Here is a 21,105-nt window from a genome sequence, read left to right on the forward strand (position 1 = left end):
CAAAGTTGCGCAAACGGGTAATTAAAATAAAAAGGACATTTGTTCTTCACTCATATGGGGATTTACACTGATTTTTTTAAAAACAGGACGAGTGTACTTCTTTCTTTTTACACCCGCAAGGGAGCATTTTGTTATATGCTTGTGATTATTTTATTATTTATTTAATTTTTTTTTTTTTTCCATCTCGGGGGGAATGAAAATCGCTTGATCTGTGCATAGCCCATAACATTTCGAGGGGAAAGGAAAAAACAAAAAATGATATCGTATGAATAGGCATGTTCACCATAACATGACATAGTATGACATAACATGCGCAACAAGTGGAGAGGAACCGAAGGAGCACGCTAAGCAGGCGATGCTAAGAAAGTGGTCCTCTTCAAAGGAGTGTCCCACCACGGTGAGCCCACGCAACAACCACGTTGCCACATGGAAAAGAAGCGCACAAAAATGTTTTGAAGATGCACACGGAAGCCTTTTCGAAACGACTACTCCACCTGTTGAGAGTAAACCGAATGATGTTTCGTGGCCCGTGTAGGTGCGCATACCATTTTGGCAACACCAACATGCTTAGCAAAGCGGCATATGGTGTTAATGTAAAAGGGGAGGCAGCCAACAGGCTGGACCACATGGTGGTGAGGATAAGCCGGAATAGGGGAAGCAACCCGTTTGAGGAGTTGGCGGGTGAGAGATTGGCTTCCCGTCCGGCGGATAGCCAAGCCGAATTGAAGGCAAAGTTTAGCATTAATGGTGGTGCAGAAAGTGGTGCACACTTTACGGCCAGTTTGGGCCCAAATGAAGGAAGTGAAACGAGGGGGAAGGAATATCTGCTGAACGAATTAAACGAGTTTGTTTCGGTAGATGGGCGGAGAGAGGAAGGTGGAGGTACGGTGAAATCCTCCACCCACAGTGAAAACTCCAACGCGAGTAAAGACGCTACCCCGATTGAGCATTTGCAACAGAGTGGCCAACCCGTGGGCAGCGATCACGATGAAGACATAAAGTTGAAACAGCTATTAAAGAAGAGACAAGGAATAAAAAAAGACATCGTAACGATAACGGAAAAGGCAAGGGATGAAATTAAAAAATTGGTCAAAGAATATCGTAGTAAAGAAAATAAAGACACAAATTATATTTTGAAATTATTTTACATAATCAAGGGATGCAATGGATTGACTCATTCATTTAATTTTGTCCACAGAAATGAGCTCCATGCAAATGACGAACTTATTTTCGAAGACGATGGCAGAAAGAACATCCTCCTAGCGATTGATAGTAAATGTATACTCTACGTCATTAACACGACGCTTGATTATTACAGCGACGATTTGACGGAGCGGTTTGTGTTCACGAATCCGAACGTCACGTCCGTTTGTCCCTGCGGGACGAGCTTCCACTTTAACCCCGGCAGCAGCTGACTGGCACGTACGCAAAATGCCCGCGTAAATAGCTGCATAAATGCGTGTCCACACACGCACTTGTTTGCCATTTTTACCCCCCACCTTTTTGTTTTCACGCCTTTTTTTGTTTTTCACGTGCCATCTTGCCGAAATGAACCTCAGTGCCTCAATTTTTATTTTGCAAATGCGGCCTGCTTAGCGAGGAGTACTGTCTTCTCTCGGGGCGCCGGCGTTTTGCATTTTGATCGTCTCCAGTAAACTGTCCATGTCGATTTCACCGTCCTTGACGTAGTTTAAGTCCTGCGATGCGAAGAGGTGCAGGGAAATGATAAAGCGATATGTGGGTTGGGAGAAGTGGTGTGGACAATTATAGGCCGCAGGACGAAGCGTTCCTCGAGGGGGAGCCGCTTACCACACCCCTGCGAGGGCATCACTCTTGTATATTTACCTTCGGGTACAAATTCGCGTTTTTCTTGTAGATCGCTTCATCCTTGGTAATGCAGTAGTAGAGGACACCATTACAAACGTACAGATCCATCTGGGTTTCCTCTTTGGCAGTATCGGCTTGGTTTTTCTCCTCCTTTTCCTGCGTCAAATGCTGCGCACGGTCCTTTGTGTTGGTCGCCATGTGGACCTCGCCGCTTCCCCTTTTAAGGACCGTCATAGGTTCTATTGCAAATGAAGAAGGATCAATTTTGTAGATACCCTTACCATGTGGGTGCACCTGATGTGTATTCTTCTCTCCATGCGCATCCACCCCATCGATGAACAAATAGTTGGTCAAAAACTTGTTTGTAAAAACAGGATGTTTATTTTTGAAGAGCCAGCTTTTGGCATTTATAAGGAGAACTTTTTTCTTGTTGGTTTTTTTAAAGGTGTGAATGTATAACTGCAAAATGTAGTGGTCCTGAGGGAAGGTGTCCTTAATGTGTTTTTTGAAGAAAGCACTTATGGTGTGTATGACTTCTTCCATTACGTCTAGTTTGGTCAAAAAGTCAAAGTAATAATTGAGGCATTTTTGAGACACGGCTACTATAATGTTGCAATAAATGTATACATCGAAGAGGAAACAGAGGTTGAGATTTACGTACTTTGAGACGATGAGATAGTTTTCTTTATTCATTTGCTTTTCCTTCAACGTCTTGTACACACCTGTGCAGCTCTTTAGCATTAGCAGGGCATAATATAGGGTGTTAACCTCTAGGCTGAAATTATTGACAAATGATCCTTTCCTCAAATTTTTGTAATTTACTCGAAGGAAGACACTTCCGTTGAGTTCCTCGATGGCTTGCTGTATTTCTTCCAGTTGGTTTCGAAACTGCTCACTTTTGAAAAGGTTTTGTCGCTTTCGTTTTTCGCACTTTTCATCCTGTATGTGATCGTGAGTGAGATCATCCTTGTGGCATGTCAAATCAGTCGCTTCTTCCATACCGGCGTTAGAAGCCATTTGTGTACTTTTCATTTCTGAGTGAGTTCCTTCCTCTGACTCTCCCGATGATGCATCCGAGTATGAATCGAACGATGAGTACTCATTGTCCTCTTCCTGCACAGCCCGTAGCTTGTTCCGTTTAACATAACTTGGGAGGAAAACTGAATCAAGCAGGAGGTACTCGACAAACTCCTCATTTAATTTTATGTGTTTTGATTTTATCATGATCTCATGATACTGTTCATACAATTCTTTGTAACTTATGGAGTTGCTTTTTTTCAGGGTGGAGTTGTAAAAGTCAGGTTCGAACAGGTCGAACAAAAAGGCATTGATTCGGTGGATTCCGCTTCGTATGTCATTTGCCGATGGGGAAGGGGGACAACACCATTCGTGAAAATTTTGAAATAAAATTTTTTTTTTTTTTTCCTCCAACTTGGTTTCTGTACTTATCGAGTGCAACTTGATGGTGCGAAGCAGCCGGTTGACAATTTCGCGCTCTTCCTCCTTCGTGATGCAAGTGTTCGTGGCGTCCGTACCGTTGATGGCGTTTCTTCTGAGCACCACTTTGAGTCTGTTTTGCCTTGCAGCAGCGGGGGTTCGCGCGGATACCTCTTCCGATGTGTGTTCCCCGTTTGCCGCCTTCCCTGCGGCATCCCCAATCGCGCCCGCCCCTTTCACAATAACGTCAAGGTCGTAGTTCCACTTCCTGCTGATGAGGGTGCATTCGTTAGAAACCACCGTCGCAACGCTTCTGTCTAAGTTCAGGTCGACTCCTACTTTAACCAAATTGTGATTATACTCCACATCTGCTTCATCAGTGCTGAGTAGAAGAAGCCCGTCCAGGTGTATCTGACGGACCATTTGGAGGGTTTCATCAGACCCACCTAATTTTATTCCACCTTCTCCTTGCACTGCATGCCCACAATCCTCCATACGCTTCTTTAATTCTTGTGCCTTCTCCTTTACATGCCCCAAAAGGGAATCTTTCACTTTGCGTGAGTTCAGAATCAGGTGGATGGACTTAAAATTATTCACCAAATACTCATAAAGGAATGAGCTCAACAGGACAGTGTCGTCCTCCATGTGTTCTACCTCCACTGCTTCTTCCTCTTCATCTACTTCACCATTTTGGGGGATTCCTCCGTTGTCATTTTGCATACCATTGTGGGCAGTGGTCATTTTTACGAAGCAACTGAATTGTGTTCTTTCCCAATATAGTTCAGACGTTCAATATATTTCTCTGTGATGCGATTCGGGTACATGGCCAAAGTGTAGAATTTGGACGCCTCCCTTCTGAGCAGCTCCAACAGGTAACGCTGTTCAGGATGAAGTGTAGGGGGTAGCGACGGACCACTCAATTTTTAACTAACAACGAGCAAGAGAGACATGCATGCATTTATCTCAAATGCTATGTTCTCCTAAGTTGTGAGGGCTTGGCGACATATTTATGTACGTGACGGGATGCAGCCACGAATCATTTCCATCACAGCCAAGTTAAAAATGATACCAAAAAAAAAAAAAAAAAAAAAATTATTTTCCAGATTACAATTCTGGAGTATATAGAAATATATATTAAGCCATTCTTCAGTTGCTACCGCAAAAGAGAAAATAAAAAAATAAAATGATATAAATAAAACGATTTAACAATAGGGCTGTATTTTTTTTGTTTTTATCTCAGGGGTTTGGTGTCAACAGGGACCCATTTCCATAATATGTACTTGTTCATCTATCCCTGGTAAACAAACCCGTCCCGTTCTTTTTTCTACCCCATTTTTTTTGCACCTGTTTTTATTTTGGGCCGACTGCCTGCACAGCATGCGCGGTGCCAACCTGCCAATGGGTAAACTACCAATCGGATCGTTGCTCGGATTTGTGCTGAGATATGTTCCGGGCGCATGTACATATGAGAGGCGCATTTTAGCGTGTTTTACAAGGAATGTTTAATTTAATTTAATTTTTTTTTTTCCAGCTTTAAGCCTTCGCTGTTGTAATGCCGCTTAGCAATTTGGCCTCTTCTCCGCTGCACCGCTTTGGCGATCCCGCACCCGAATCGCAAAATTTGAGGGGCACGTAACTGATGGGAAATCTACCTCAACCATTTCACCCTCGTCCGTAACTTCCGCACTAGGGTATGCCATTTTATATAAAAGAATGGTTACATGTGTGAGGCCTTTTTTCTCCAGTCTCTTGTTAAGGAGAAACGGAGAGTTGAAGTTGGAGCTGCAGGGTGAGAAAAGGATGTACGCATTCGATTCGCGCGGGGTACCAGTCTCGAGAGAGGTGTGAAAACGCTGCCTCTGTACACATGTACACGTACACGCAGCGGCTTGCGTGCAAGCATCACATTTATCTTAATGGAGGTTTTTTTTTTTTTTTCTTTTTTCTTTTTTTTTTTTTTTTTCTAACTGTTGTGTGATTAAGCGTTCGCGCAAGGAAAATAATTTTTTCGTTTCACCCTTTGTGCGACGCGTTTCGCGCATCTCTTTTTTCAGACCTTACGTTGTTCGCTTTTGTGTTTAAGGCTATGGACCTCTTCACTTCGGTCCCTTCCCCTTGACACGTTTCCCCCCATCTTCTAATCGCCTAAACTCGCAGGGTTTCTTTCGATCAGCGATGCACACCTGGGGTACCAACCACAGTGACAAAGCTTAAGGTGTGCAAGAAGCCATGAGAGCGGCCACGCTACCAATCCTGCGAAGGTTCATATGCACATGCGCCTGTGTATTGAACTGTCCCTAATGTTTTCTGATTCAGCAGGGGAAGCGCACGGGCAGTTACTTCAGGGGTGACTTCCTCACTGGTGCTTTGTTCCCCGGTGACTGCGCACGCCACCTGGCCTCCGAATCCCCACGAAGTTAGCCGTTCCCCACCCACTTCCCCTTCGCATGTGAAGGAGGTGTTAGGTTGACCAGAAAGGTTCCCTAGCGCACATGTATCTTTTGTGACATGCACCCTTTGTGAAAAACATTCTACCGTCCCGTTTCTTCTCGTCCACTCCACAATTTTTTCGTCACCCCATTTGCTTATTACCTATTTATTATTTTCATTTTATTATATTATATATATTTTTTTTTTGCTTGCACTTTTTTGTTCGCTCCATGAGCGTTCTTTCCCTAACTGTCTCTTCTAACCCAGCACGTCCGTACACGAAGGAGCGTACAGGCATGAGATGGCACAAAAGGAGAGGGCACTGGAAGAAGGATGTTCCTCCAATTTCGTTGACTGGTAATGCGAGAGGAAGTTGTACACACTAGGGTGTGTACATTTACAAAAATATATACATAGACTCGCAGATGTGCCGAGGGGTGAGCATACCATTTTTGTCCACACCAAAATTTAAGATTAGTGCACTTGCGAGAATGAGTCTGCCCCTCACCCCCTTCTAATGCCTAACACGTGGGGGTGAAAAACGCAGAGGAAGCTGTTCACGGGGATGTAGATTCACCACCACCACACTTGAACCAATAACCCTATGGGGCGGCCATTTACAGTTTTTTCCTTTTTATATATATGTTCCCCTCGCAGAATAGGACCTACTTGACGCAAGGCGCGTATTCTTAATGGATGGCGCGAACCCAAAGGCAGAAGCAGCAGCGCGCGTGAAGAGGGAGCGGGAGAGAAAAAGAAGCACAAAATAATAATGATTGTCTAATTCGCTTTCCTCTCCCCCGACTAGCTCCATACCCCAATCACCGGGCGGCACACGCAATTTGCTGATCTAGCTGGGAGACGGCCACGAGTGCAGCGACTCGAGTGGTTGTAAGGGTCCCGTGATCGATCCTGCCCAATTTCCGCCCCGCCGCTCTACTGCTGCTTCTCTATCGCCCCCTCCACTGCCACCCCCCCTCCGAGCGCGCGAAAAATGAATCATGAAAATGACGAATTACAAAAATTCAAAGGTAGACCTCTATTCGAAAACGTGCACCGTGTGAAGCAGCCGAGTCTCCTCTCCCACAAAGCCCTGAACATTGACATGAAGGGTTTCTTAAACCTCGCGGTCATATTAATATGTACAGTAAATTTCAGCCTGATTCTGGAGCGTATAAAGAAGCGTGGGTTCATGGTAAATTGGCCCCGGAGTAGTGACGTCCTGAAGAATTTGCCTCTGCTAATTTGTTTTTTGTGTTTAAGTGTAGGTCTCTTTTTTAGTTGGTTTATTGAAAGGCACGTAACATGTTGGTTGTTATGTCAACCGTGTGTTAGTGATGAGGGGGTCGGAGGGAGGAAGGTTTCTTCTGGGCGCTTCCTACGTGAGGATAAAAACAGCAAAATGAAGGAGTTGAAGAATTGTGAATTTATAGACCAGATAGGTTACTCTCGTGCTAGTGACGAGGCGACAAATGATGGGAGTGTTCAGAGTGGAGGGAAAAGCCCGTCGGGGGTGAGACGTAGAGGTGCAAAAAAGGGGCAAGAGGAGAATGTAGAGGAGGAAGAAGCGGAATATGTATATGAAGAGGAAGATGCAGGCGGATACTCATTTGGTCAGTTTGGCAACGTGCACAGTGGTAGTGAAAAGTCAAAAGGGTGGAAGAATTTCCATCTGTCCATTTTTTTACTAAGGTGTATAAATAGCGTCTTCATCCTGATGCTTCCATATTTAACCGTGACTCACTACGACGCAGAACCCATTTTTTCGTCGATCCTACTGACCATATCTATAGTGTGGTTTTTTAAAATTTATTCTTTTCACCAAGTGTGTTACGATACAAGGAAATTATACATTGATAAGGTGAACCTAGACAGGATAAAGGACCCCACATTTGAAATAGAATACGTGAAAACTTACCCACATTGTTTGAAATTAAAAGATTACTTCACATACATGCTCATGCCAACATTATGTTTCCAGTACACATACCCAAGGACAGAAAAAACGAGTTGGTCTCGCGTGGGCAAATATTCAATTGAGGCAATTTTACTAACAATAATGATAAAAATTATTTTAGAGCAATATATATTTATAACTATAGAAAACACATATACCATGCAGGAATTTCAATCAGCACAGCTGACGGTGAAGATTACTCACATAATAGAACGCATGTTAAAAATATCCATCGGGACCCTATACATTTGGCTCATTGGTTTTTTAATTGTATTTCATCACTGGTGTAATATATTGGCAGAAATAACCCGATTTGACGATAGGCTTTTTTATAAAGACTGGTGGAATGCTAGCTCTTTTGCAGAATATTGGAGGAGGTGGAATTTGCCTATCCATTATTTTGTTCACAGGCATATTAACAAACCTCTCATTTATTATGGCTTTAACAGAAGCTGTTCTATGATTATTGTTTTTTTTATTTCTGCTTTGCTACACGAATATTTGATTAGCATTCCTTTGAAGCTCGGTTTTTCAGGATACATATTTTTTTTTTTTATTGGACAAATTCCGTTGATACTTTTAACGAGCAATAATTATTTTAAAAAGCACAAGACTACTGGAAATGCATTTTTTTGGATTGTCTTTTGCATCACTGGCCAACCCCTCATTTTGTTCATTTACTACTACTCCTGGGTGAGTCGCAAGGGCATTCTGCATCGCTGAGGCGGGTGCGCGTCCATGTGTTTACACGATTACGCGTCTTTGTGCTTGCGTGACTTTGTGCTTATATGCCTATGTGTGTTGTATGGGGCGTTTGTCCACCCAGTCCAGTGGGCGCCTTCCGCTTCATGTGTTTACTGGACCATATGTATGTGATGACATTTACACGTATGCTCACGCGCGTAGTGCGCTCCCCTCGCGCGCTCCTTTCTTGTTAACAATTCATCCCACCACATTGACCTTATCGAAAAGACCCACCCTTCCCCGCGCATGCAAGTAGCCATTTGGCCCGTCCCACCGAACATATATATACACACCTTATTTGTGTATATTGTTTTTTTTTTTTTTTTTTTTTTTTTTCTGTTTTTTCCACCCCCAACAAAAAAAACGCAACAGTGACAATTGTGCGTATAAAAAGATAGATATATGCAACGCAATTAAATACCCAGTTGGTGCAGACCAACATGTGACTACTTCAGCGATACCAAAAAAACAAAAAAAAAAAAAAAAAAAAATATTCGGCTTATTGTCATCCCCATAAGGGCCTCCCCATTTAAATGGAAAGAGAGCCACATTCGGCCATTATTCTACTCAACTGTTTGGTCCTTCATTTTTCCCCTTCGCCTTTGGTCTTTACACACACAAACAAATGGGGCTTGGTAGTACGACCATCGCGAAATTAAAAAAAAACGGATCAGTGAGAGAAGGGCGCACAATTTAAGGTGAAGTCTATGATCTGTATTTACATTTTTTTGCACCCGATGTGAAAAGCACATGTGCTGTGGGTTCCCCATGCCCTTTTTTTTGAGGAAAACGACTAATCACATTTTGTCTTGCCAACCATGGAGGGAGGTAAAAAAACGAATAGGAAGAGAGGAAGTCAAATAGGGACTTCCCCCCCTTCTCTCTCTGTGATGTCACACGAGTATACCTTGAGAAGTCTAAGCCTACTGTTTATTGTGCGGGTGGGCAAAATGGCTAAACACTGCAACGACGCCGTTGCTTTTGATTACTCGTGTGGCATCCAAGATGACGTGCGTTTGCTGTTTGGCTTATGTACTCACACACATACATACCGCGCTGAATTATCTGAGCGGTTACCCCATATACTAATACTTTCCCACGCACCCCCTAGTTGACGAGCTCGATGCCATAAAAAATTATCTCACCGAACTTAACCGCTCAGCGCAGAGCTTACAAAATACAAATTACCACCGCAGTGTGTTGAAGGCTTCCTCAAGGAAGGATCAACATGAGAAGAATCCCTTCCTCCGATCCATTCAAATGAATAAAGACGTGGAGAATCAATTCAGGTGCATAGATCTTGTTAGCCACTCGAACGACTCGCAGAGTGTGAGTACGTCTGATGACCTCTCTGAGGGGGATAGAAGAAGTAGGCGAGGCAGCACAACAAGGAGAGCACTTCAAGTCGAGCAACGAAGAAAAAAAAAAACAACTTCGCTACCAAAGGGAGGGGGGGAAAAAAAAGACATTCGCTTTTCACTTGAGAACAGAAGCAGTGTGCAGGAAAGAAACAAATGCGGGGAATCCAACACGTGTGTTGCTTCTCTTTACAGACAGGGGGACACACAAACAAGGCTCGTTCCGTGTGGAGCGGCCAAGAAGCGGGAGGAGGGCGAATATAGCAAAATGGGGAGCTCCGCCTTGCGAGGAGGCCATAACGAAATAGGGAAGCCCCCCCTGTGCACAGATCAGCGGAAGGAAATCAAAGAGGGACAAACGAAGCAGACGGAGCAAGTGAAGCAGACGCAACACACACCCAACTTCTCCAACGAGCGGGAAAGGGAACTCTTCCAATACTTAATTGTAAAGGCAAATGACGAAATTGAAAACATCAGCCTGAGCTTGGGCAAGAAGTATGAGGAAGAACTTATGAACAAAGTGAACAGCATAAAAGGATCGTACGAAAATAAAATAAAAAAATTGTCCAATGCGAGGAAATGTCTTTGTGATGAGAAGGAAAAAATGGTGAAGGAGGATAAGAACAACAAAGAGGTCATAAAAAAATTGGAAAAAAAAAATATATTGTTGCTACACCAGATGGAACAATTAAAAAAAAAATTTCATCTTGTTTGTGATGCAACAGTACAAAAGGGGATGCCAAAATGGAATACTGATAAAGTGGGAATGGGTACAATGAGAGATGGCCTTTGTCGAGAAGGTCCCCTAGTTAAAGATTATGAAAAAAAGATAAGCAAGCTAAATGAGCAGCTGAACCGAACACATGGAGAGTGCTTAACTTTTAAAACCATGTGGGTAAGTTAATACACTGGCATTGCATTCTCTTTCTTCCCATGTGTGTGAAATAAACGGATGGGTGTGGTTCCAAAGTGGGTCTATTATATATGTGTGTCGAATTGTGTCCTGTTTTTTTTTTTTTTTTTTTTTTTTTCCCTGTAGGAAGGACATGAACGGCAATTGCACCAGCGACAGGAGGAAGTAGTACGCACACCCCTATGCACAAGCGCAATGAGAGAACTTGTAACGTTGTTTTTACACAGCGCATATGACGCACGATTAAATGCCGAGTTGTCTAATGCGTGTTCCTAACCCCTACACACATCAATCCCCAACCTGATTAACTAGAGTAACCTACAACGGGAAGTGCGGGGGTGTCTTACCGCCAAAAAGGAAGTAGAGGAAAAATGGGCTCATCTGAAAGGGGAAAATTTCAAGGTAAAACAGATAAGTGCCCTTTGCGCAGAGCTGCACTGTCATTCTATTTATGTGCCTTTTTCACAACTTATACGTCTTTCCCCCCCTCCCCTATTGACGCCCAGATGGAGGCGGAGAATGACCGCCTGCGGGCCGAACTGAGAAAAGCCAAGTTGAGCGTCCGGCAGTTCAAGGAAGACCATGCAGACGAGTAAGAGGCTGCATCATCGACAGGGTGATCAAGTCGTGCACCCATGGGGAGCGCTAAAACATATATTATGCGAGAAGTTTATTTCATTATTTATTTTTTTGTCCTAGGTGCCAGAAGAAGGATCACCTCCTCGCGTGCCATAAAACAGAAGAAAAGAAGCTGAAAGAAGATCTGCAAAGTTACAAAATGGTACAAAACGTATCGAGCGGGTGGGCGTCTACCGAAGCGATCATTCTGCGATCGGTGCTCACCTATGGACACATTTGCAGAGATCCATTTTTTTTTTTTTTAACAATATTAGAAGTGCGCACTGTTGGAAAATAGAAACCAGGAGCAGCTATTTGAAAAAAAGTGCAAAATGCTAGAGTAAGAAAAAAAAGACGCAAAAAAAAAAAAACAAAAAAGATGCCAAAATAGTGGACATCTTTTACATCAGAATGTTTCTTGTATCCACAATGGAGCGTTCTTTTTTTTTTTTTTTTTCTTTGCGGACTAGGAGCTATAACATTGAGATTACCATTCCGTTGTCTTCCCTCCCCCCCGCAGAAACGCGCTGAAAGATGCTGAAAATGAGAAGAGCCTTTGCGACAGGATCTGCGAAAAGAACGAGTAAACTGGCTTTTCCAAAAATAAGAAAAAAAAAAAAAAAAAAACGCGCTCGTGCATCCAAGTGGAGTAATCATACACATTTGGCAGCTCACATTTCACTCCTTTTTCCACCACCAACAATCGCAGAAACATACAGAGAGACATGCGCATCGAAATAAAGACCCTAAAGAACGAACTCTACGAGTGCAGAAATAAAGCTTACAAAATTAGTAAATCGGGACTTCACATTCCCGAGGGGGGAATATTCTATGGAGACTGGAATGGGATGGAGGCAAAAGGTACAGCAGAGGGTTAGATGTTCTTGCACTGCACGTAGGGAATGAAAGAAAAAAAAAAAAGACAACTCATGTTCACCTTGTTGCGCAATTCCTTTTTTAGGGGTGGCCTCTTCCGATGATGAAGTAGTTAGCCGCGAAAGGGAATCACCACGTGTAAGTTTTTTCTACACTTATGCAACAACCTTTTTTTTGTTTTTGTTTTTTGCGCCACCACCATCCCTCTGCTTGCATCAAGCCACATGATTGCTCCCCTTTCGACGCAGATGAGGGAAGACACACTTGGAAAAGACCAACAGTTGTAGGGATGCAGAGGGGCCAGACGCCCTGCGTAACGCAATTCGACATGGACGGGTTGTACACCCTCCCACGTGAGAGGGACCTTTAACCGTACTCAGGGGATTGTCCCCCCCCAAATCCAACCAAATGAGAAACTGCGCTTTCGTCGTGTTGCTGAATGTGAATTATTCGCCATCTCTCAGGCATAACTAATGGGTCATATAATTCTTTTGTGCTTTTTTTTCTTTCCACCCCTCAGCCCAGGAAAGCAGGACACAACGCAAAAGATAAAATCCGTACAGAAACAACTTACAGTAGGGAGAACCCTTTTTTAAATTGACACATCCATGTACTTATCATTTGGGCAGTATATATATATATATTCCATTGGGTAACTTCGTTCCTGCCATTTCCCCCCACACACACTCCACTTCACAGCTGCTCAAACTTGAACGTAGTAACAAAGAAGCTGAATTAAAAAGGTGTCCACAGCATGGTATGTATGTTAACCCAGTTGGAAAAATTTTCATGTGATGGGGCGACTTCATCACAGTAGGACATGTCTATGTGAGATGCCCCTTTGTTGTTTATTTGTCCTGTTACAGGGGGAAGAACAGAAGAAGTGCGAAGAAGGGAATGCCTCAGCACGAGGCTCCAATGCATCGATGACAAAATAAAAATGCTTGATGGGACTTTAAAAAAGATTCAAATGAGCATCGGTGATCACGTTACATGATGAGACAGAGAGGGGTGACTTAGTATTGTATATGCTAAATGTCCCTGTGTGGGTTGCGGACGGGTCTTAACCCTGTAGAAGCCTCTTGCGTTAAAACAATTTTGTGTAAATAAAAGAGGGTAGGTTCATTGTCATCACTTCGCCACGTGCACGAAAAAAACTTGTTCATATTTGACTTTTTAATTTTTTTTTTTTTTTTCTGTTTCACGCCTGTATGTTTTAGCAGTGCTGTGTTGCCTGGGTGTTTTTCTCTTGTTGGCGACGGTGCCCCTCACCCCTACCCCAGGAAATATTTTGCGCGCACATATTTTATATGTATATGTTTTGTGCTTACGCATTTGCACAAAAAAACGATTGTTACATGGCTCTATTTTTTTTCTCAACTTGTGCGGAGATTACCCCAAATGTAGGTTCCCCGTTTGGCTCATGTTGACTCTTCTTTTTTTTTTCCCGTGATTGGGTAATACTTAAATGCGCACGACTGGGAGGCTCACTTGGGACGCCCCGATGGAGCCAATATACATACGCATATGTATAGGTATATATATATGCGCATACATATTTCCTGCGCAGTCTCCTTTTTTTTTTTTTTTTTTTTGAAAACACCCTGAGGGGAAGAACAAACAGCGGGGCTACCCTTTTTGGTAGTTACGGCGTGTTCCTATATTTGCGTTTGAGTTCATGCGGTTTTGAATTTTGATGCATAGCCAAGTTGCGTACCTCCCAGCGAGCTATTCAACCCTGTGAGCATGAACCGCGTCAAGGAACTCGTATCATTCGAAGGGAGTTGCCATGACAGAAGATTCGAGTGAATATGTACAAGCACATTAGGTGCATTCCTGCGTGGGGCGACAATATATAAAGCGAGGCTGCAACTAAAGGGGCATTCGCAGGAGCAAGCTTGTGTAGGTTCGCTGCACGTAGGTTTGGCTCGCCCGGATTGGCCCCTTTTTGTTGTCGTAGTGTTACACAACTCGCAGTTGTAGTGTTGGAGGGGGCTCAACAACTCTTTTTGCCGCTTACCGAGTGGTCCTTGTAACGCTACTCTTTACTACCCCGCGAGAACACCATGGTGAGGGAGGCGCACGAGCTCCTGGACGGCAGCAGACCCATCCCCATAGACAAAATAACATACGAGCTGTCCCAAAATATAATCCTGGCATTTGACACCAACGAACTGATCTCCAGTAAAGACACGCAAATAGAAGTGGAGACAAGAATAGGTCTGGTGATTGACAAGAATAAAAATAGGATAAGATTACCAAGCAACACAGATGCCATCGTAGAAAGTAATTACTCAGATTTTTCTTCAGGGGTGGACAAGCATTCCTTTGAATATCTTTTAAATTATTTACACTCCCTGCGGGGAAAGGAGTGGAACAAATGGGGTGCCAATTATGGACAAGTCAGTAGCGGGGTGGACAATACAAAAATGTTTAGAGCGGATAGCGGGGTAAAGGGAAATGGTTATAGCGATGGGAAGGTACACAGTGGGAAGAGCAATCTCGCCCATGCAAGTGAACAAAAGCAAACTGGCCAAACGGATAATAATTATATATATGAATTTTTTTCCACAAAAAAGGTTAAAAGTGTAGATAAGTATTACATCCTGCAACAAAATGACAACTCTCGTGTTCGCGTGACCACTTATTTGAATGACGACTCAGGGGGGGAGAATGAAAGTATGGCCAAGTCGTTATGCAAAAGGAATTTAAACACGTGGAATATCTACATGGGGAATAATAAAGATTATTTTGACGAGGTGGACGAAGAGGACGATGAGGATGACGAGGAGGATACCAAAGGGAAGAAAAAAAGGAAGACTGACCAGGGAGGGAGTGAGATGGCAAATGTTAGTGGAGGGGGGTGTGGACATGCCCGATCGGGTGATGACTCCGTAGATTATCGAATAGCAATTAATTTGGAGCACACCAAACGAATAAGCAAATTATTTCTCTCCAAAATTTCGCCTGTACACGAAAGAGTAAAAGAGAGGACTTCCTTTGTAAATAAATTTTTGGGGATCCAATTGGACTTGACCCAAATTAAGACCAAGGATGATGGAGAAATTTACGAAATTGAAATTGAAATTCTTTCGAAAAGTATTTTAAAAGCCATGTCCAATTTACGTAACAAAAATGATTCAAATTATTTGCTTTTTATTTGTTCCAATTTGATAAATAATGCGCGGGGTATATGTAGGGAGCTCTGTCATTTTAAGAAGAGGCAAACTTTGGGCAAGGAACCCAGCTTGGATGGTGGGGGGGACAAAAGTGTGCAAAGCACGTATGTACACTCAACAAGGGAAAAAAGAAAATTTGAAAAATATATACACTCGGTTACCCCTATCATTGGGGATTATATGTACAGAGTTGTTGCCAAAAATGAAGAAAAAATTCACGCCGTGCTGCGCGAGGAGAGCCTGTCCAACAAAGGCAAAATTGAGGCTTTGCAAAAACTTATCGACATTCGACGCCACAATAAGAAGTCAGTGAAGAAGATCAGCGAGACGTATGCAGAGAATCGCTGGAGGGTTGTACGTACGCAGGGGACGCAGGGCGAGGTCGTCCTGGTCAGCGAGGGGAGCGAAGGAACGGTCGAAGCGGGCGAAATGGGCGATGTGGACGACGCGGATGGGCTCGGTGTGGAGAACCTGGAGCCCACAGCATTCAACTTCGACAACAGCAGCGCCAGTGGAAGCGAAGGGGAGGGAAACAAAGGAGAAAAGGACAGCGCACAGCAGGATAGCAGTAAGTATAAGGATTTCTACAGCGATACGTGATATGTGATCAGTCTGCATGGGGATGAAAAACGTTCCCGTCTTTTGTTTACATGGTTGTTTCGGTCGTCAGGTAAGCACGGGTCGTGCAAGCTTTTTTGCTTAAAATGTACATGCGGAATGGCTTTATTTTATTTATTTATTTTTTTTTTGAATGGTCATCCCCCTTTTGCACACACCTTTCCAATGACGCTTGCGCATATTTGCTTTTCCAATTTGTTTAATATTTCGCTCACGCGTTGTACAAGCGAGGGTGGCTTTACGTTTTTTATTCGAACGTTTTTTTCTTTTTTTTTTTTACGTAAACATTTAGAACAGTGTGAATACAACACACTGGGGAGTTCTAACCCGTTGGTGTGCTCTTACAAATGTGATTATTATTTTCCCGCTGCTCATTTGGAGGGCGAAAAAAAAATATATATCACAAAAAAGATACGCCGTGGGGCCACGCATCATGGATATGAAATTTTGCTGCTACGCGGAAGTGTGCGCACCGGCAACAAAAGCGATTATATATATTCAGCGGAGTCCGAACAAAATTATTAGCTTTTTTACAAATGCATAGCGGTTTGTCGCGCCATTATATTTCCCACTGGGTTATATATGTCGTTGCTAATGTACGTTGTTTTTACCTCCACGCAGGAGATGTACTTAAGCAAAAAAAATACATATGCGCGTTTATATATTGCTTGCCCCTGTTTTGTGCGTACCTCATGCAGAGGGGATTCGTTATGTTGTATGCGAAGAAAGGGGGTGAAAAGTGACGCATGGCCGCGTGCGTTTTGCTTTGTAGCTACTGCGCAATATACGTTGGGGTATAGCGCACCCCCATCGCGCGCGGTGCCGTAGGCACAAACAACGGGTTCTTCGCGGTAAGGCGAGGGGTTCAATGGCTTGTGCGCAGCGGCACCGGTTGGTTGCAGAGGGGGAAAAAAATACAAACAAACGACGCATACGCGTATGTTAAATGTATACATATGCTCCTATACAATCACATTCATGCAAGGCGGAAATACCCCAATTTGCAAGCCGTGTAGAAGGCGCATCCCTTTTTTGCCAAGGACCACGATAAGGAATAATACTTTTTGACACGTAGAAGTCAGGGACGCTTAAAAAAAAATGCACTTTCCTTATTTTGCGTAATTTTTAACATGCACAAAAGTAGCAACGAAAAAAGTACCCCTAAAAAAAAAACATCAGCGACGACGTACATTTCGCAAGCATACAAATCTCTCATGTGAAAAAAACAACAAAACAAGCATAGCAAAACAAAAACCTACAAACAAAAATTGTTAGCAAAAATTAAAACAATTAAAAACAAACCTTTTTTCCATCACGACGCATAAAAGTAAGCAAGCAAAAGATACTGAACTCGTTTTGCCAAGTTTTATAAGCATATTATTGTTATATTATATACCGCTCCCCGCATGGGCAGATATATTGCATACCAGCCCCTACATGCCCCATAAAAAATAACTGCTGCATCGTTCCTACATGCTTTTCCTATATATATAAAACTTCCCCCCTTCAAATTTTAGAGTTCACTTTTAATTTTAAGCCAAAATGAGTAGGAGCAAAGTTTTCTTCGATATTTCCATTGACAACAAAAGTGCTGGAAGGATTGTATTCGAGCTGTTCAGTGACATCACGCCTAGGACATGTGAAAATTTTAGGTCTCTCTGTGTAGGTGATAAGGTAGGTTCTAAGGGAAAGAACCTACATTACAAGAATTCCATTTTCCATCGAATTATTCCTCAATTTATGTGCCAAGGAGGAGACATCACAAATGCAAACGGATCTGGTGGAGAGTCCATATATGGAAGATCTTTCACTGATGAAAATTTTAAAATGAAGCATGACCAACCAGGTTTACTCTCTATGGCTAATGCAGGACCGAACACAAATTCGTCTCAATTTTTTATCACCTTGGTTCCATGCCCATGGTTAGATGGCAAGCACGTTGTTTTTGGTAAAGTCATTGAAGGCATGAACGTTGTAAGGGACATGGAAAAGGAAGGTGCTAATAGCGGTTATGTCAAAAGGCCAGTTGTAGTCACTAACTGTGGCGAGATATAACGGATGATGATACTCATCCAGTGAGTGTACGCATGTACAATATGCGATAGGTGTGACGAGGGGAACTGCGTTTCCATCGCGCGCGGAAACAGCTCCTCGAGGAGGCATGCCCACTAGGGTTTATTGCAAACATCAGGACATTCCCCTTTACGCACACGAACCTATATTCCTAAAATGTTTTTACTAACAATCGTTAAATTTTGAATGTTTTATGAGCAATTCATACACAGTGCTTACGTCCCTTTTGCGTATTTCCCCTCTCAAAGCATGTGCACAAGCTAGCTGTGAATGGGCATAGAGTGTACACACACATACGTATGTATATATATATGTATCGTTTTATTTCCCGTCGTTTTGCATGCTTTGCTTTCTGTACCCGCGCGCTTAAACAGCAAGGCGTCTTATGGAGATTGTCGGGTAATGTTTTATTATTCATTGAAAAGGTTTTTTTTTCCCCAACAGAACTTTTTTTCCTTCATAGCGTATTGTTCATTCATCAACCATTGCCCACGTAGAACACCCACCCATGCATGCCTGCATGCAAAAACGCACAATGCAACCATATATAATCCCATGAATTAGAATTAAAAGGGAGAAGAACAATCGTGTAGAACTTCTTACATTGTTAAGAGGCGGAGAAAAATCTTCACCCGTGTCTGATAAAAGGCGTAACGTGCTAGGTGTTACCACCCCTTTGGCCATGCCGCAATGTACAATACAGGACACTCCCTTGTACACTTGGTTGTAATATAAAACGGGGGAGGACCCCTTTAAATGAGGTCAGCGAATTTGCAAAAATGGAAAGAAAGATAAGGACAAAGGTAGTATGAAAACGATATGGATGTGCAAATATGTATGAGCCAAACTGAACATTCGCGCACAAACACACGTGGATCAGTGTGTACACACATATGTACAGATTAACGCTGCGTAAAATTGAGTTTATAACTAATTGGGAATTAAAACAACAACAAAAACAATTTTTTCAAAATGATCAAAAAAAAAAAAAAAAAAAAAAAAAAAAGCAGATAAGGCTCATTAAAAATAAATAAAACGGACGGAAGCATAAAACAACTGGTGATAATGTGGAAGCTCACAAAATGCGAAGAGACGAGTTAGAGGAGGGCGTGTGCTCCTTACGTTCATCACTTCACATGGCACTAATATCGTCATATGGCTTCCCAAGGTTTTTAAGATGCTTCTTTTGGGATATCGTGTAGGACACAATCATAACTGACAGGATGATCTGTGAGGTAAAAAAAAAGAAGAAAAAAAAAAAATGAAACAATTGCAGTGCACAACTCCGATGTGCGTGGTGCACGTACACAAATGAAGCAACCGCCCATTCGTGCACATTTTTTTCGCATTATTTGTCAAACCTTGAAAAGGAAAAGGCAAACCCAGATGGACAAAGCAAAGGATAAGTGAGAGATGTTGTACAAATAGTTTAATCTGAAGGGGTGAATAATTTAAATTGTTGTCGAGGTGGGGGAGAGGGTGTTATGTGCGTATATGTGGCCGCTCTGTTGCCCTATCCATCGGCAATTTGGGGTCCCACTTGGAGACCCTTTGATGCAGCACCTACCTTGGGAGGGAACACACGATGAGAGTCACAACCGGCATGGATATGTAACCAAGCCTTCGCGTGGGGATGTGCGAAAAGCAGAACATGTTTTTGCAGGGCACTTCGAAGGAGGAGGTGTTCATGTAGTAGATGTTGTTGTTGGGGATTCTGGAAATTAGGACGTCGGCCAGGAGGGTCTTCGGGTGATGCAAAAAAGCGGGTGCATATGTGTAAGGTAGTCTCATGTGCACGTGGTTTAGTACGCGCTCTTTTACTATACTCTCTGTAGTGCATCTTGCTCTGTGCACTCGTCTCGGCTCTCCGTTGCCCTTACGTGGAAGTATTTGTTGAGGGAGTCCGAGTCCAATTTGTTATACTTGAGCAAGTAGGAGTGCTTGCACCAGTCGACGCCGACCTCGAGGAGCAGAATAATTATGAGCCAGCTGGAAATGCTAAAAAACGAATTCTGCGTTCTGTACGCAGTGGACATTTTTAGCAACACGAGGAAGGCATCGATGAAGAGGTAGAAGCGCTCGACTGCATCTGAAGCAACAATTGTGAATAGGGAAATTTTGGAGAATTTTTTGAAGACTGTTGACTTGATTTCTGTGAAGTTACTCATCACTAGGATGAGAAACATGGTCGACTGGCGGAAAGGAAGGGGAGGGCGGGGAGGCACGGGTATATGTACGTGTGTTTGATGATGTGGTGAAAATATATGCGGACACTCTCACACACATATACATATATACATATACATGGCGGTGTTCCGAAAGGAACGGAAGCGAAAATTACCTCCGAGGAATTGATCGCAATGTTCAGCGAGAGGAATCGTACGAGGTGTGCAAAGGCGTGTGTTAAGATATAAGTGAGAACAAGAATGTACTGCACAATAAATTTAATGAGTATACTATAGAAGGGGTAGAAGATGGGTATTTTAAATTGCTTGTTCATTTGGTCATCCTTGTTATTATTTTTGAGACCATCAATTTTGTTTTTTTCTCGTTCGTTTGGATTGAGCTGATTCTGCTTCTGGTTTTGGTTATGCCTGGTGGTGGTAGTAATTTTATTTCTACACTTTTCCGCGTTTTGTGTACTGTTGCTAATTTGGCAAATGCCTGTTGGTTTGTTCGTCAGTTGGTCATCCTTCTGGGGTGCCTCACATGGGATTAGATGTTTCGGGGTTGGCGATTTGTTGTCTGGGAAGTGTTCCGCTTGGGTCGGGGATCCCCCATAGGTGGCTGCAGTTGTGCTTGTGGTGGCAGTTGTGGGCGAAGATGCTAGGAAGGTTGTCTTTTTGCTACCTTGCGGAGCCCGACCTGGGTTGTGTTCCGTCATTCCGGGCATTCCCCCTGCCTCTCGTTCGTTCTCTTTACTCGTATAATGGTTCCTAACAATGTACACATAGGATCGTAAGTTAATAATTCTGATGAAAGTTCGAATCATATTATCTATGAGGTCCATCCCTAACGATCTGAGCAATCGCTCCAAAATTTCAAGCATATTCAACACAACGTATAATTTCATAA

At 43.0% G+C, this 21,105-nt stretch overlaps 7 protein-coding genes across 7 annotated transcripts; 5 read left to right on the forward strand and 2 right to left on the reverse strand.

Annotated features, from left to right (window-relative positions):
• Positions 1–563: 563 nt before the first annotated feature.
• Positions 564–1,415, forward strand: AK88_03235 (uncharacterized protein; the record flags this gene model as incomplete). The annotated part of the gene is made up of 1 exon (XM_012480856.1): positions 564–1,415. One exon carries the CDS (start codon positions 564–566, stop codon positions 1,413–1,415), a length of 852 nt encoding a protein of 283 aa, XP_012336279.1.
• Positions 1,416–1,592: 177 nt separating this feature from the next.
• Positions 1,593–4,005, reverse strand: AK88_03236 (uncharacterized protein; the record flags this gene model as incomplete). Its single annotated transcript, XM_012480857.1, has 2 exons — positions 1,593–1,697; positions 1,846–4,005. 2 exons carry the CDS (start codon positions 4,003–4,005, stop codon positions 1,593–1,595), a joined length of 2,265 nt encoding a protein of 754 aa, XP_012336280.1.
• Positions 4,006–6,688: 2,683 nt separating this feature from the next.
• Positions 6,689–8,374, forward strand: AK88_03237 (uncharacterized protein; the record flags this gene model as incomplete). The annotated part of the gene is made up of 1 exon (XM_012480858.1): positions 6,689–8,374. One exon carries the CDS (start codon positions 6,689–6,691, stop codon positions 8,372–8,374), a length of 1,686 nt encoding a protein of 561 aa, XP_012336281.1.
• Positions 8,375–9,213: 839 nt separating this feature from the next.
• AK88_03238 (uncharacterized protein) lies at positions 9,214–13,157 on the forward strand (the record flags this gene model as incomplete). The annotated part of the gene is made up of 11 exons (XM_012480859.1): positions 9,214–9,223; positions 9,507–10,648; positions 10,979–11,068; positions 11,173–11,258; positions 11,366–11,447; positions 11,560–11,624; positions 11,805–11,867; positions 11,994–12,145; positions 12,686–12,735; positions 12,860–12,917; positions 13,027–13,157. The coding sequence occupies 11 exons, from the start codon at positions 9,214–9,216 to the stop codon at positions 13,155–13,157; spliced, it is 1,929 nt and encodes a 642-aa protein (XP_012336282.1).
• Positions 13,158–14,226: 1,069 nt separating this feature from the next.
• AK88_03239 (uncharacterized protein) lies at positions 14,227–15,939 on the forward strand (the record flags this gene model as incomplete). The annotated part of the gene is made up of 1 exon (XM_012480860.1): positions 14,227–15,939. The coding sequence occupies one exon, from the start codon at positions 14,227–14,229 to the stop codon at positions 15,937–15,939; it is 1,713 nt and encodes a 570-aa protein (XP_012336283.1).
• Positions 15,940–17,499: 1,560 nt separating this feature from the next.
• On the forward strand, positions 17,500–18,012 carry AK88_03240 (uncharacterized protein; the record flags this gene model as incomplete). Its single annotated transcript, XM_012480861.1, has 1 exon — positions 17,500–18,012. The coding sequence occupies one exon, from the start codon at positions 17,500–17,502 to the stop codon at positions 18,010–18,012; it is 513 nt and encodes a 170-aa protein (XP_012336284.1).
• Positions 18,013–19,162: 1,150 nt separating this feature from the next.
• AK88_03241 (uncharacterized protein) lies at positions 19,163–21,103 on the reverse strand (the record flags this gene model as incomplete). Its single annotated transcript, XM_012480862.1, has 5 exons — positions 19,163–19,258; positions 19,392–19,464; positions 19,598–19,773; positions 19,911–20,222; positions 20,372–21,103. The coding sequence occupies 5 exons, from the start codon at positions 21,101–21,103 to the stop codon at positions 19,163–19,165; spliced, it is 1,389 nt and encodes a 462-aa protein (XP_012336285.1).
• Positions 21,104–21,105: the final 2 nt, after the last annotated feature.

The sequence above is a fragment of the Plasmodium fragile genome (genome assembly GCF_000956335.1).
Source record: "Plasmodium fragile strain nilgiri unplaced genomic scaffold supercont1.36, whole genome shotgun sequence".
NCBI lineage: Eukaryota > Apicomplexa > Aconoidasida > Haemosporida > Plasmodiidae > Plasmodium > Plasmodium fragile.